Source organism: Saccoglossus kowalevskii, chromosome 15 (assembly GCF_978046115.1).
Source record: "Saccoglossus kowalevskii chromosome 15, keSacKowa6.1, whole genome shotgun sequence".
Classification (NCBI taxonomy): domain Eukaryota; kingdom Metazoa; phylum Hemichordata; class Enteropneusta; family Harrimaniidae; genus Saccoglossus; species Saccoglossus kowalevskii.
This window is the reverse complement of record NC_140655.1, coordinates 25,937,147-25,951,586: the sequence shown is the minus strand read 5'-3', so window position 1 is coordinate 25,951,586 and position 14,440 is coordinate 25,937,147. Positions and strand designations below refer to the sequence as shown.

The window sequence follows — 14,440 nt, the reverse complement described above, 5'->3', positions numbered from 1 at the left end:
CAAGGTTTTAAAACAATGTGCAAGCTCAAGGAAAAACAAAAGAATTCAGAATTACTAAAGAAAATGCACGTAATCATATTAAAAATCATGTTAATCATATAGGCATTTCTTTATATCTTAAAGAACACAAAAAAGGTAATTGAGTTTACCCTGTGTTTGCGTGTCTGTTTGCGTGTCTGTCTGTGTGTCTGTTCCATAGGTATCTCAAAAGCGATCATGGCAATGTAGCAGAAAGTCAGTCCATGAAACTGAAATGTGATTAGATTTTTGATACAAATATTTGAATATTTACATTCAGTTGTTGACATGATTGGATTTTGTTACACAATCATTGTCGCAAAACATATTTGAATATATACTAGTAGCTTCGCGGTAAGTGGGTTTCGTATTGGGTGGGTCTCGCTGGGAGTAGGGCTTTGTCGCAGTAACTGGTCCTTTCATCGTTGTTGAGAATTAAAGTTTTATGTTTCTTTAACAACTTGCGCTATTCTGGGAATTAATGTGCCCTTATGATTTGTGCAGTTGCTCTGGCAGGAGTTCTAAAATAAGACCCATGCTCTGATAATGCCTCTAGTTTCAAAGACCAATAAACATTAGCATTATGATTTTATCGGTGTTGTAAAGGATAGTTGAATATTGTTTATTAAAATTAATAATCACCAAAACCGTTTTCCAATACAGATAAATTATAGTACGTAACAAATATATAACTCGGTTTCATCAATGAAATAAAGAACTGTATATATATATTTACATTATTACTAATGCATTGCAATACAACTAATTAAAATTGAAAGAAATTGCAATATAATGTCGAAATCGCGAAACTCACTCTTTTTATGCAAACTGGGAAGTTCAAATTACTAAACGAAGTACAAGACGACGAAGATAAAATATCCATGAATCAACACATACCAAAAATTATATCTCAAAAATGAACATTCATGGTGTATTTTAAGTCTAACCGAACCAGAAGTGGAAATTTTTTAGTACTTTAAATATCCAAACATATTTTAGTATAAGGTAGTAATTAAATCTCTCCATATTCTATTTATAGTTCTATGACCTTTGAACTTACCTCCCCAATACTGCTTATAACAATTATATGCCTGAGTCCCATGGTACGAAATAAATTATAAACATGAGGTACTGGTGTATGAGCCGACACCGTGTAAGGACATGGATTCATGTACGGTGTAACATCCTGGGGAAAAAGAATCAGTGAATGGTTATACATTGTAACACATATTGAAGTGATGTACATTAATATAAGAATCTACCACATTATTGCATGCATATTTCAACAGTGTAATGTAATACAGAACTCCATATCACCAACGTTTGAACGAAGCTTTCATGTTTAATGTTTGGCCGGATCTTTCATGTTTGTCCATAACTTTCAGGTTTGACCATAGCTTCCATGTTTGGCCGTAGCTTTCATGTTTGACCATAGCATTCATGTTTGACCATAGCATTCATGTTTGACCATAGCTTTCATGTTTGATCATAGCATTCATGTTTGACCCTAGCATTCATGTTTGACCCTAGCATTCATGTTTGACTCTAGCATTCATGTTTAACCATAGCATTCATGTTTGACCATAGCATTCATGTTTGACCATAGCATTCATGTTTGACCTCAGCATTCATGTTTGACCATACCATAGCATTCATGTTTGACCATAGCATTCATGTTTGACCCTAGCATTCATGTTTGACCCTAGCATTCATGTTTGACCCTATCATTCATGTTTGACCATAGCATTCATGTTTGACCATAGTATTCATGTTTGACCATAGCATTCATGTTTGACCATAGCATTCATGTTTGACCAATAACTACGGTCTCTGTATATTGACAAATATATGTTATTTTCAGAATTTGTATGTTTACGTGAATCAGAAACCTTGTCAAATTTGTAGCCTATTTGAAATTATGTCTATTTGGTACAAAAGTAACAAAGAAATTGTAGAAACCTAATGTTGCATGAAAGTTTTGATGAAAAAAATGATGACATTCAAGAGTTACTGTCACCGACATATGTTCTGAAAACCAAAACGCAAACAGTGCCATCTAAGTTGCTGACTGATTTGCCAAGAGGGTCTTATATTGATATGTAATTAGAACTGGTAAGGTTGAACCATTTTTTGGACCAGTGAATGTGTCCTAACATTACAGTCATGCATTTTGATTGGATAACTTTGCCATTCATCATATGGCAATTTATTTGATTGATTGAAATAATTGAAAGACAATCAATCGCATTGTAATCTTCTGTTCATATTTAATGTGTCCGAGTCCCTTACCATCAGTTTGATGTCAACCATTGAGGTAGGTTGACCTAACTTGTAATGAGCTTGGGTCAGGCATAGCAAACCAGTCAGCAACTGAGCTGCCAATGTTGCTGTCCGGTGTTCAGAACAATATGGCGGTGACAGAAGGCAGCAAAAAGCCAAGCATTGTTTGTGTTTGAACATTTTTGTTCAAAGATTTCTAAAAATATCACAATCAAGGAATATTTCACTCACCATAATCATCCTTGGATTTATTTGTGTTAAATCTAAATCATAAATATCCGGATATCGAGGATAATCTTCGGTCAAGTCATCATAAGTGAGGTGTGGCTGGCAAGAACTCTAAAAAAAAAAGTGCATACATGATATGAAAAAAAAACATAATTTCGATAAAACAGTTATAAAACAGATTTATCAGATCCATTGTAAAACCATTTATTTTTACTGGCTTTTAGTTTCACTATTTCGATATTGTGAGCATTTTACTGGGTTTTAAGTTCACAAACTTGGCAAGAAAACAATGATTTTATTTGTGATTATGGATTTAATGTAGTAAACTTTATCAAACCATGAAATATTACATACTCACCATTGTACTTTCTGGATAATATATTCTATTGTTTAACAATGTAACTAGCTGTGATCGTAATATCAAACCATGAAATGTTACATACTCACCATTGTACTTTCTGGATAATATATTCTATTGTTTAACAATGTAACTAGCTGTGATCGTAATATCAAACCATGAAATGTTACATACTCACCATTGTACTTTCTGGATAATATATTCTATTGTTTAACAATGTAACTAGTTGTGATCGTAATATCAAATCATGAAATGTTACATACTCACCATTGTACTTTCTGGATAATATATCCTATTGTTTAACAATATAACTAGCTGTGATCGTAATATCAAACCATGAAATGTTACATACTCACCATTGTACTTTCTGGATAATATATTCTATTGTTTAACAATGTAACTAGTTGTGATCGTAATATCAAACCATGAAATGTTACATACTCACCATTGTACTTTCTGGATAATATATCCTATTGTTTAACAATGTAACTAGCTGTGATCGTAATATCAAACCATGAAATGTTACGGCTTTATATTCTTCTTCTAATGGACGATTGTCATCAGGATAGTATGCCTTGTATGGTTCTGGGCGACTAAAACATAATTTGATTTGATTAATGATTTGCAGTCACTTGAACCTATTTCACCCATGAAATTGTTTGTCTTTAATTGTTGTCGAAGTACAGCATAGACTAATTCTTTAGCCCAGAATATATGTTCAACTCACTCTCCCTCACTCCACTAATTGCTATGGAATCTATGGTCTTCCACTCGCTGTATGCCACTCCACCAATGCCTAGAATCTATGCTGTGTTTCACTCACTATAAACCACTCCACCAATGCCTAGAATCTATGCTGTTTCACTCGCTATAAACCACTCCACCAATGCCTAGAATCTATGCTGTGTTTCACTCACTATAAACCACTCCACCAATGCCTAGAATCTATGCTGTGTTTCACTCACTATAAACCACTCCACCAATGCCTAGAATCTATGCTGTGTTTCACTCACTATAAACCACTCCACCAATGCCTAGAATCTATGCTGTGTTTCACTCACTATAAACCACTCCACCAATGCCTAGAATCTATGCTGTGTTTCACTCACTATAAACCACTCCACCAATTCCTAGAATCTATGCTGTGTTTCACTCACTATAAACCACTCCACCAATGCCTAGAATCTATGCTGTGTTTCACTCACTATAAACCACTCCACCAATGCCTAGAATCTATGCTGTGTTTCACTCACTATAAACCACTCCACCAATGCCTAGAATCTATGCTGTGTTTCACTCACTATAAACCACTCCACCAATTCCTAGAATCTATGCTGTGTTTCACTCACTGTAAACCACTCCACCAATGCCTAGAATCTATGCTGTGTTTCACTCACTATAAACCACTCCACCAATGCCTAGAATCTATGCTGTGTTTCACTCACTATAAACCACTCCACCAATGCCTAGAATCTATGCTGTGTTTCACTCACTATAAACCACTCCACCAATGCCTAGAATCTATGCTGTGTTTCACTCACTATAAACCACTCCACCAATGCCTAGAATCTATGCTGTGTTTCACTCACTATAAACCACTCCACCAATTCCTAGAATCTATGCTGTGTTTCACTCACTATAAACCACTCCACCAATGCCTAGAATCTATGCTGTGTTTCACTCACTATAAACCACTCCACCAATGCCTAGAATCTATGCTGTGTTTCACTCACTATAAACCACTCCACCAATGGCTAGAATCTATGCTGTGTTTCACTCACTATAAACCACTCCACCAATGCCTAGAATCTATGCTGTGTTTCACTCACTATAAACCACTCCACCAATGCCTAGAATCTATGCTGTGTTTCACTCACTATAAACCACTCCACCAATGCCTAGAATCTATGCTGTGTTTCACTCGCTATAAACCACTCCACCAATGCCTAGAATCTATGCTGTGTTTCACTCACTATATGCCACTCCACCAATGCCTAGAATCTATGCTGTGTTTCACTCACTATAAACCACTCCACCAATGCCTAGAATCTATGGTCTTCCACTCACTATAAACCACTCCACCAATGCCTAGAATCTATGCTGTGTTTCACTCGCTATAAACCACTCCACCAATGCCTAGAATCTATGGTCTTCCACTCACTGTATGCCACTCCACCAATTACAAGAATCTATGCTGTGTTTCACTCACTATAAACCACTCCACCAATGCCTAGAATCAATACAGGCTTCCACAAGTGTTCTCTCCAGAGGGTTTTAGCGTATTGGTTCCGATACGCTATAATTTATGCTGATATGCTATCGTCTTGACCAATATACCATCCGATACGCTATTGTGGACAGCCCAATCTTTTGTTTTGCTACAGTTCAACGCCCACGCCTCGAAAACATAGGTACTTTTAGCGGTGATTGACACCTTAGCGATTGAATGTAGCGCTATATGTCTGCAGCTTATACACTACCTGTAAATACTTCTGCAGTGGTAAAGAATAAACTTTCAACTTTTTATTTGAATTTTTGCATGGTGTGTTTTTTTATATACTGTAAAATGTGTCTTTTTCGCGAGCATGTCTTTTTCACGAATTTAGCGAGAGAACTGATTCGCTAATTCAAGATATCACTAAAAATTTTAATATCAATTCAAAATGTTTTACAGTAGTCCCCAATAATTTACGCAAATTCATTCATCTCATTGTTATGCTAATTTATGCAAATTAGTCTACATCCTGTGAACAAATCCTGGGGATAACACTGCTTCTACTAAAGCCATATGCCGCTCATGCCTAGAATCCACATTACACACCACAAGCAACCACAATACAAAGGTATATACTAGTAATGGACACTCACCTGTCCAAGAGTAAATTGTTAATGCTCTCTTCAGGAGTTAAATCACTGTTACTTCGTCTGATTCCCGTTTGTGAGTTTACACTGTTACTTCTTCTTAACTCCAGTGAACTTTGTGAAAATGTTCTTCTTTTGACTTCAGCAGCTCTAGTGAGTGTACTGCCTCTCTACGAGATGAAAATAGGTTTCGATATTACAATATGATGAATGAAATATTGTAAATCTCTAGTACACAAAGCACTGTCATGTGATCAATCCAGTGTTGAATATTTGGGGCATACTAATAGGGAACAGTTTCACCATTCTGTACAATGATTGATAATTTTTTTTTACAATTCAATTTAATATAAAAGATTCGTTATTTATTATAACTGAATTGTTACACTTGATGGAAATCAAACTCAATACAACTTGACAGTTATGTCATTTCTGTAGATTTCTATGGAAAATTGTATAACTTTTCTAGAATTATTCCCCATAGATATCTATAGAAAGTTGCATAACTTATCTAGAATTAATTCTTAAATTAGTTTTCTATAATTGTACGACTTTTCTAGATTAATTTTATTTAAATAGATTTCTAAAGAAAGTTTTCTATAATTGTTCTTGTAAATTTCTATTGAAAGTTGTATAACCTTCCTAGAATTATTCTTGTAGATTTCTACAGAAAATTGTATAACTTTTCTAGAATTATTCTATAGATTTCTATAGAAAGTTGTATAACTTTTCTAGAATTATTCTTGTAGATTTCTATAGAAAGTTGTATGATTTTTCTAGAATTATTCACATAGATTTAGAAAGAACTTTTCCAGAATTCTGGAAGAAAGTCACATGGTTTATAAGTTATCATAATACAGACTTACCCTGTATTCTATATTGTGGCTTGCCAATGTATTAGATCTGATTGTTCTTTCTGCAGATTTCCCAACACATTCAGTCACAACAGGATAGGCATTATGTCTGGTAGTTCTCAATATACTAACAATGGACTGTACTCTGGTGTGTGGATATATATACACTATGTTGGTGTCCATCACTTCGTGTGCTCGTAAACTATAATATACAATGCAGCACATGTCATAATTGCAATGGGTTAATTAGTCAGTGGGTTTTAATTTTGCTCATTCGCTGACTGGAAAATGAGCTAAATTAATACCTAGTGAATATGTCAAATTTAGCATGGAATACATTATCTAAATAATAAAACCGTGAATTTAAAACCCACTGAATATGCCTGAAATGGAAAATCAGGGAAATTTAAACCCAGTGATAATTAGTCATTTTACAGTATTATAAATAGAACTGAGGTAATAATATAATGTTGCAAAGCGTGCAAAACAGATCAAATGAGGTCAATTTGACCTTTTCACCACCAGAATTTCTTCCCCAAATTTGTCTGCACTTTTATCTTATATTCTTCAATATTTATGGAAATGTCTCCAAATAACAGATAAAATTTGAGTGAACTTTCAGTTTTTACTCAAAAAATTTGTCCATTTTTTTCCAAATCTTTTGATAGAAAGTGCAGACTATAAAATGTGTGATGAAGAAAGGGAACTGGTGTTAAAAAGATTAATGTGTGAAGATGATACTGACATTTTCAACCCTAACTGCCACATTCGTTTTTCAGTGATTTGCTGTGAATTTCAGGGAAGTTTACCGTCTCTGGTCTCTATGGCAACTGGATAAACCATGTTAACTATATCTTACCAACTACCGAAAACAATCTCATTCAAATCGTGTATAATCAGCAACCGACCAAAACTCATGCTTGTTTCTACAATGTTAAAGCAAGTGTTTAAAACATTTTCTGATTGGTTGATAAATCTCGCAAGGGAGCTTGGCCAGATACAGTTTTGTCTTGCATTCAATATTCAAGCCATTTTAATTCGAGATTTTCTCCATTCACAGGTCTTGTCATGGTTGATATGGATACATGTAAAGTTCATTGAAATTACATGAAACTCTAACACATTATGCCAGACAACTGAGGTGCTTTAATCATGAGAAGTGGAATATTAAAAACACTGTTACCTTTCCATTCCTGGGGGTGCCTCCCAACCAAGTAATGGAATCTTTTTTAGTTGGATATGTATATCGTATATACCATGGTTGAATAGATCACCCACCCACTTAGCAACCTGAAATCAAAGACAAATTCAGTATCAGTCTCTGCCTGTATTGCGTGACATTAGATAAATGGTAATTACTGTAAACAGTTTATCGCTATCAGTTTTCATGATTTTGATGATTTAAACGTATCCATGAGGACAACATTACATAAGTCACTAGGACACCTTAGGACCAAAGAGAAAGTTACTGTGACACCTTAGGACCCAAGGGAAAGTTACTGGGACACCTTAGAACTCAAAGGAAAGTTACTGTGATTTCCTAGGACCCAAGAGAAAGCATTATGGCACTCTTAAGAACCCAGTGAAAGTCAATATGGCTCCCCAGAACTCCTGAGAAAATCACTGTAACTCCCTATGACGCCAGTAAAAGTCACTGTTTGTCCCTGCCTAAGGGAATTCACTGAAATGTGCACTGCTACAAAATTTCACAATTTGCCAAATTCGGGAAAATTTATCTCGTGCAAAATAAAAGTTCAAATGTTGAATCGTTAACAAGATTTTTACACAAAAAGTTCAAGAGAACTGGCTACTTACTAGACAAGTTTTGAGTTGCACTGTTACCTTAGAAACTGTGGTGTAAAAACATTCCAATTTCATAAACGTTCCAATTGCAAAAATGTTCAAAAGACCATCAGAATGCCGGGAACCATGGAAACCAGCGAACACATTGTGGAAGCTGGAAATCAACCCCCAATTTTGTACAGAAACTGACTGATGGAGCTATATCTCGAAACTCGTCTCTTGTACCAGCGTAACCAATTTCCTTTCAATGTTTTGACAAGTCTGGTTTTTTTCTTTCAGAATACTCATTGAAAATAACCAACTATTGTTTTTTTACTGTAAAACTATTTATTTTCACCGGCATTTTAATTTAATATTTTGATTCACTCAATTTTTGAAGTTAGCAATTAAGTTAGCGAGTGCAAGTGCTGTCACATAGTGCATTTTTGCCACAGAAGTCATATTCATGTTTGGGACTACATGACAGGGATCATCTTCCTATCAAATGGCAATTTTAATGCGCTATCCTGAAGTCAACCAGGCTCGGTCGAACACAAGCACCTGCGGATCTTAACCAAGGATCCCCCAAAGTCGCATTCGTTAGTGAATGAATCTTGGCCAGTGGAAGTGGCCTTCCCATTGAGTCTGTGGCACACTCACCCAGAGTATGGGTCGACCCTTTTGATGTTCAGCCTAAGGTAGGATTTGAACTTTGGTCTACCGAGTCTGATGCGACAACCACTATGCTACCAGTGACCATTTTTTCAGTTAGCGAATGTTCATATAGATTCAATTTCAGGAGATTTTACCTCTCAGTGAAAATGTTAGGTTGGTGATGATTTGTGAAAATGTGAAAATAATTTTGTTCAGACCGAATGAAATTTGAATATACATCACAAAATAAGTAAATATGGAGTGAACTGGTTAACAAGATTGAGAGAAAACATTGTATGTAAGAAACACCATGAAGAACTTCACACTGAAAGTCTTTTATTTTGTGACAAAAATATTTATGAATTTCACAAGTTAGGACAAATTTTGTAGCAGTTAACACTTCACTTATGTTCAAGTATAGTCAGAGTGATTTTTGCAAAATAAAGTTGTCATGAAAGAGGATTTGTCAACCAATTAGAGCATTGCTTACTTAGGGAAGCAGCAGAAAACATGAGTTCTTATTGGTTGATTACTCAATGATCACTGATTTGGTCAGATGTTAATGTATGTACGTATGTACACAACTCACAATCTTTGTAGACATGCTAACCATTACACCACAGATCAGGTCAGCTGACCACAGGATTCAAACCCACAATTTCACTGATGCTGGGCAAACACGCTAACGATTACTCCACACACCAGGTCAGCTGACCACAGGATTCAAACCCACAATCTCACTGATGCTGGGCGGACACGCTAACGATTACTCCACACACCAGGTCAGGTGACCACGGGAGTCCAATCCACAATCTCCCTAATGCTGGGCAAACACGCTAGCCATTACACCACACACCAGGTCAGCTGACCACAGGAGTCAAACCCGCAATCTCACGGATGCTGGGCAGAAGTCTGCGGCAAACAGAACCCTTATCTATATTGGATTTAATCCGACTGAATGTACAAATAATGTACATGTTTCTTACCATAAGTGTGACCATGATAGGGAATCCGTAGCTGATTTCATTGGTACTCTCTATCAATATCACCGTTAAACTGATTGTCATTCGTACCACACCACCAAGGAATGCAGCTGCACCAATCAACGCAAACGTACCAGAATATATATGGTGGTAACCAAGGTACCTACAGGGAAAATAAAAGTACAGTAGAACACTTTGAAATATATATTTGGCTGAATATCTTAGCTAAAGTATGGAAAAACAAAAACATTTTTTTTATTTAATTTACGTATTACATTGTATACCTCGTTGTTGATGGCATAGTCCCTGTTTTATACAAAATTGACATTTAAGGACACAAGAGTGAGAAAAATGTCATCAAAACCCAAATCGCTAGCATTAGAAAATTTGCAAACAATCACTTCTCAATCTTGCCTCAAATTTGTACCAAATCTAACATAACGGTTAAAGTCTGTCAGAGAAATGGGCAAGTAAACTTTTGAAAAACAAAACAAAATGGCTGCCAGATGTTTAAAAACGTTTGCCGATGACTCCTTCGATACCTTCCAATCACATGAAAATTACCTAATTAAAGCTTGGAAACGTCTCAGTTCGTACTCGTTGATCTGAGCAACAGTCAAAGTCCCCATCTTTGTTTATATGAGACCCATGTATCTCGCACATGCCCAGCGCGACGACTATCACGCTTTAAGAAGTAACTATCAACCAGAGGAGAATGACACCATAATTACCTTTTGAGAACAGTCCCAACAAATCTACCATAGGCTGCGCCACAGAGTAAAGACGGCACAAACAAACCACTCGGAACCATAATACCATACGTCCAACACGCCAGGAAATAAAACAGTATAAAGAATATACCCAAAGAAGGCAGACTGAAGGCACCTGTCAGAATGAAAATACTTAAAATCAAAGGAAGCTTAGAAAGAACTCCCATGTGCTGAGAGTAATGGAAACACATTAAAAATAATTTGAAATTACTAGTACTTGAGATATTGAAAACTGAAAACTAATTATGCAAATCAGAAAATTAATATGAACAGATTTTAGTGTAAAACGAATGAGGTCTGTGCAAAGTAACAGACCATCTATGTACCAAGTTTTATTGAAATGTGATTAGAACCAAAAAAATTATGTATTATTATGCTAATTAGGAATTAATATAAACAGATTTTAATCCCAAACTAATCAGGTCTGCGCAATGTCACAGACCATCTTTGTACCAAGTTTCATTGAAATGTGATTAGAACCAAAAAATTATGTATTATTATGCTAATTAGGAATTAATATAAACAGATTTTAATCCCAAACTAATCAGGTCTGCGCAATGTCACAGATCATCTTTGTACCAAGTTTCATTGAAATGTGATTAGAACAAACAATTTTGAATTATTATGTAAATTAGATATTTAATAAGCAAAGATTGTAACCCAAAACTAATTAGGTATGTGCATTGTCCTAGAGCATCTATGTATCAAGGTTCATTTAAATGGAATAATTAGTACCCGTGATATCAGTGGAAAAGCCAAAAATTGACTAATCATTGTGCAAGTTAAGTTAATTATATGCATTTATCCAAAGCTAATCAAATTTGTGCATTAGTCCAGAGCATCTACAGTATGTACCAAGTTTCATCAAAATCCAATGAATGGCTCTTTAGATATCAGTGGAACAGTCATGGAACAGATAAAAATTAGCTAATTATCATGCAAATTAGGTAATTAATATGCATGGATTTTTACTAAAACCTAATCAAATCTGCACATTAGCCCAGAGCATCTATGCACCAAGTTTCATTAAAAACCAACATACAGTTCTTGAGATATCACTGGAATTGACAGACATTCAAAATGAAATTTTTTGAAACATCTGAATTTTGGCAATCATTTTCATTTCTCATTGGTTTGTTTGTTGGAATTTCATTTGCTTGTGATTTTGAAAAGTGGTCTGATGAGTGTGGATTCACATAGATTCACCTTCATTCGATTCGCATGGTTTCGCTGAAGTCGACCATCCATGGCTTAGTTGATCTCCCTACAAACCCATACATGATCGTGTTAGGAAACGCTGTATTTGGCCTTAGTTAAAATGAATGATTTGATAACATGGGCAAGCTACAAAAGCTGGTTCCTTCATCAATTTCATAAATTTTGATTTAGCTGTCTTATATCACGGCATAGCTTCACTGACAAAAACAACTTTGTGTTCGATTTCCCATGGAAATGTATCACAACACTTGACTACATGTTCCATTCACCGGAGAAAACACTAGAGCATGTGCCGTCGTGTTGTTGAAAACAGTGAATACAGTTTTATAGTATACAACATATGTAAAATACATTTTTTTGTTGACACAAAATGTATATGCATACTGTGTGATGATTGTGATGTTTTAACTACTGAAGTCGTACCCTGGTATTTCAGTCTATTAAATAGGGTGATAATTTTATCATAACATTTGTTTTATCATAACATTTGTTTTAAAAGTGCTACTTAACTATATATTTTGAGATATGCCACAGCCATATGAGTGTTTTTACCCAAATAAAGCTTGGTTCTCGAGAATTTTTTTTTAGCAATACCGATATACCAAAAATGGGCATTTTTAGAACAATTTTCATAGGAATACATTATTTCATAGAAAATAAATTGAATTCTTCTAATAATTTATGACAATTAACGTTATCTTTCTTATATAACATAATATTTTTTCACTACATTTTTGGACTTCCTTTACTCGTAGACCCCAATGTTAAATGACTCAAATTGTTGTTTTCATGTTTTTTATTACATGTATTGTTTTCACATGACAAGCAGTTCTGTGACCATATGTTTTTACGTTTAAACATTTTCTTCTATGTTATTGATAAGGAGCCATTGCTCAAAACGTCTAAGCTATTTTTAATAGTTACTTAGGACTACGATTACAAAATATTATCTTCTATATATCGCATTTATCAGTCCGAGCAGCGTTTATTAATTTATGAACTGTTTTATGTTAGTTTTGTGAACAACAGCAAAAAAAATTTAAGTGTGTAAATCATGGAAAACTGAATACCCGTTTCAATATGATCTTAATAGGAAATTATTTCACTTACCGTCTTGATGGAATAACTGTTTAATAGCAGTTTCTTGTGGATTAAAAAACAAAGTAGCCATGTCGTTGTAATAGCCATCATCGCAAAAGAACGTTCTGACGGACTCTTCTATTTCACTTATAGTGTAAGTGTTATTGTCAACAAAAGTTGAATTTGCCTAAAAAAAAATTGGGATATTATAAATAACAATTTAAATAATATAAGTATCATGCAATGCTATAGCCCTTGTTTGCATGGCTTTATTTTTGAGCGTCCGTTTCTGTGATATGTGCCCCTGATCTATGTAAAAATATTTAAATCATTGTTTTATCTCTCAAAATCTGATCAGTAAACCTGTGAAAGTTTTTCATCGAAAATGCAGTTATTTTAATTTACAAATTACTTTGACTAAGTCATGACACTGTAACAAAAGATGTGTGAGATGATAAATTGTTTAAAGTCATTTAATTAAATTAATTAATATAATTATAAATTAAAATAAAATTTCAGTAAATTCAGTTGCTGGTCAAATTTACAAAATGCTGTAATATCAAAATTTGGTTCAAATTATTTTTTTAACTCTTTGAGCAAGAAAATCAACATTTATCACTTTTAGAAAGTAAAATTCCAATATTTATTTCATATATTTTTTTCAAAAACATTGAAACGTCCAAAATAATCAAAGAAATTAGAGAAAAACTCATAAAATTTTGCAAAATATGGATTTTAAATTGTCACTAAACTCTGTCATCATTTTGGACAACGCATACAGATATTGCTTTTGGTTTTTGATCAAAAGGTTTGTTGATTTTTACACCATCATTTTGTAGACAGTGCCAAAACTTGACAATACACTTAAAGTGTTAAATACCTTCAATATAGCAAAAATAATTGTCCAAATTTATGGACAAAATTGATTCTAGTCTCCTGAGAAAACAAGGGCGTTTTTATGATTGATTTTATAATTGACGAAGCTCAATAGTACGTCTAATATTGGCCGATATCTTACTGAAAATAAAACCGATGTGATCATAGAAATTCTTACAGTGATTCAAATATATCAAATGAAAAAAATTTGCAAAGAGCATAAATAGTATTTTACTAACTGCACTCCTCCGTTATTATTTGTCAATGATTTGTTGTGAATCTCAGGAGAGTTTTTTGCCTAAACAAAACGTTTGAGAAATTATTTCAACACTATTGCGGTTATAATTACAAATGTGATGTTTTTATTTACTCAATGAGTCACATGACGTAATGCTCAGGACCGGTAATGTAATTTGAAACGAATGCTATATAGAGCAAACACACAAAAAAATGTACATACATACACAGTCCCTCTAT

General features: G+C 34.4%; 1 protein-coding gene across 1 annotated transcript in view; it reads right to left on the bottom strand.

Annotated features, from left to right (window-relative positions):
• Positions 1–14,440, bottom strand: part of LOC100367184 (H(+)/Cl(-) exchange transporter 6) — a 44,081-nt gene that overhangs the window by 4,726 nt on the left and 24,915 nt on the right. The window contains exons 13-21 of the mRNA XM_002740854.3: positions 13,118–13,274; positions 10,751–10,904; positions 10,023–10,182; positions 7,784–7,890; positions 6,613–6,802; positions 5,753–5,916; positions 3,330–3,477; positions 2,530–2,637; positions 1,079–1,204 (exon numbers count right to left, since the gene is read on the bottom strand). Of these exons, the coding sequence (XP_002740900.1) occupies positions 1,079–1,204; positions 2,530–2,637; positions 3,330–3,477; positions 5,753–5,916; positions 6,613–6,802; positions 7,784–7,890; positions 10,023–10,182; positions 10,751–10,904; positions 13,118–13,274 (1,314 nt within the window). The remainder of the gene's footprint in view (positions 1–1,078; positions 1,205–2,529; positions 2,638–3,329; positions 3,478–5,752; positions 5,917–6,612; positions 6,803–7,783; positions 7,891–10,022; positions 10,183–10,750; positions 10,905–13,117; positions 13,275–14,440) is intronic.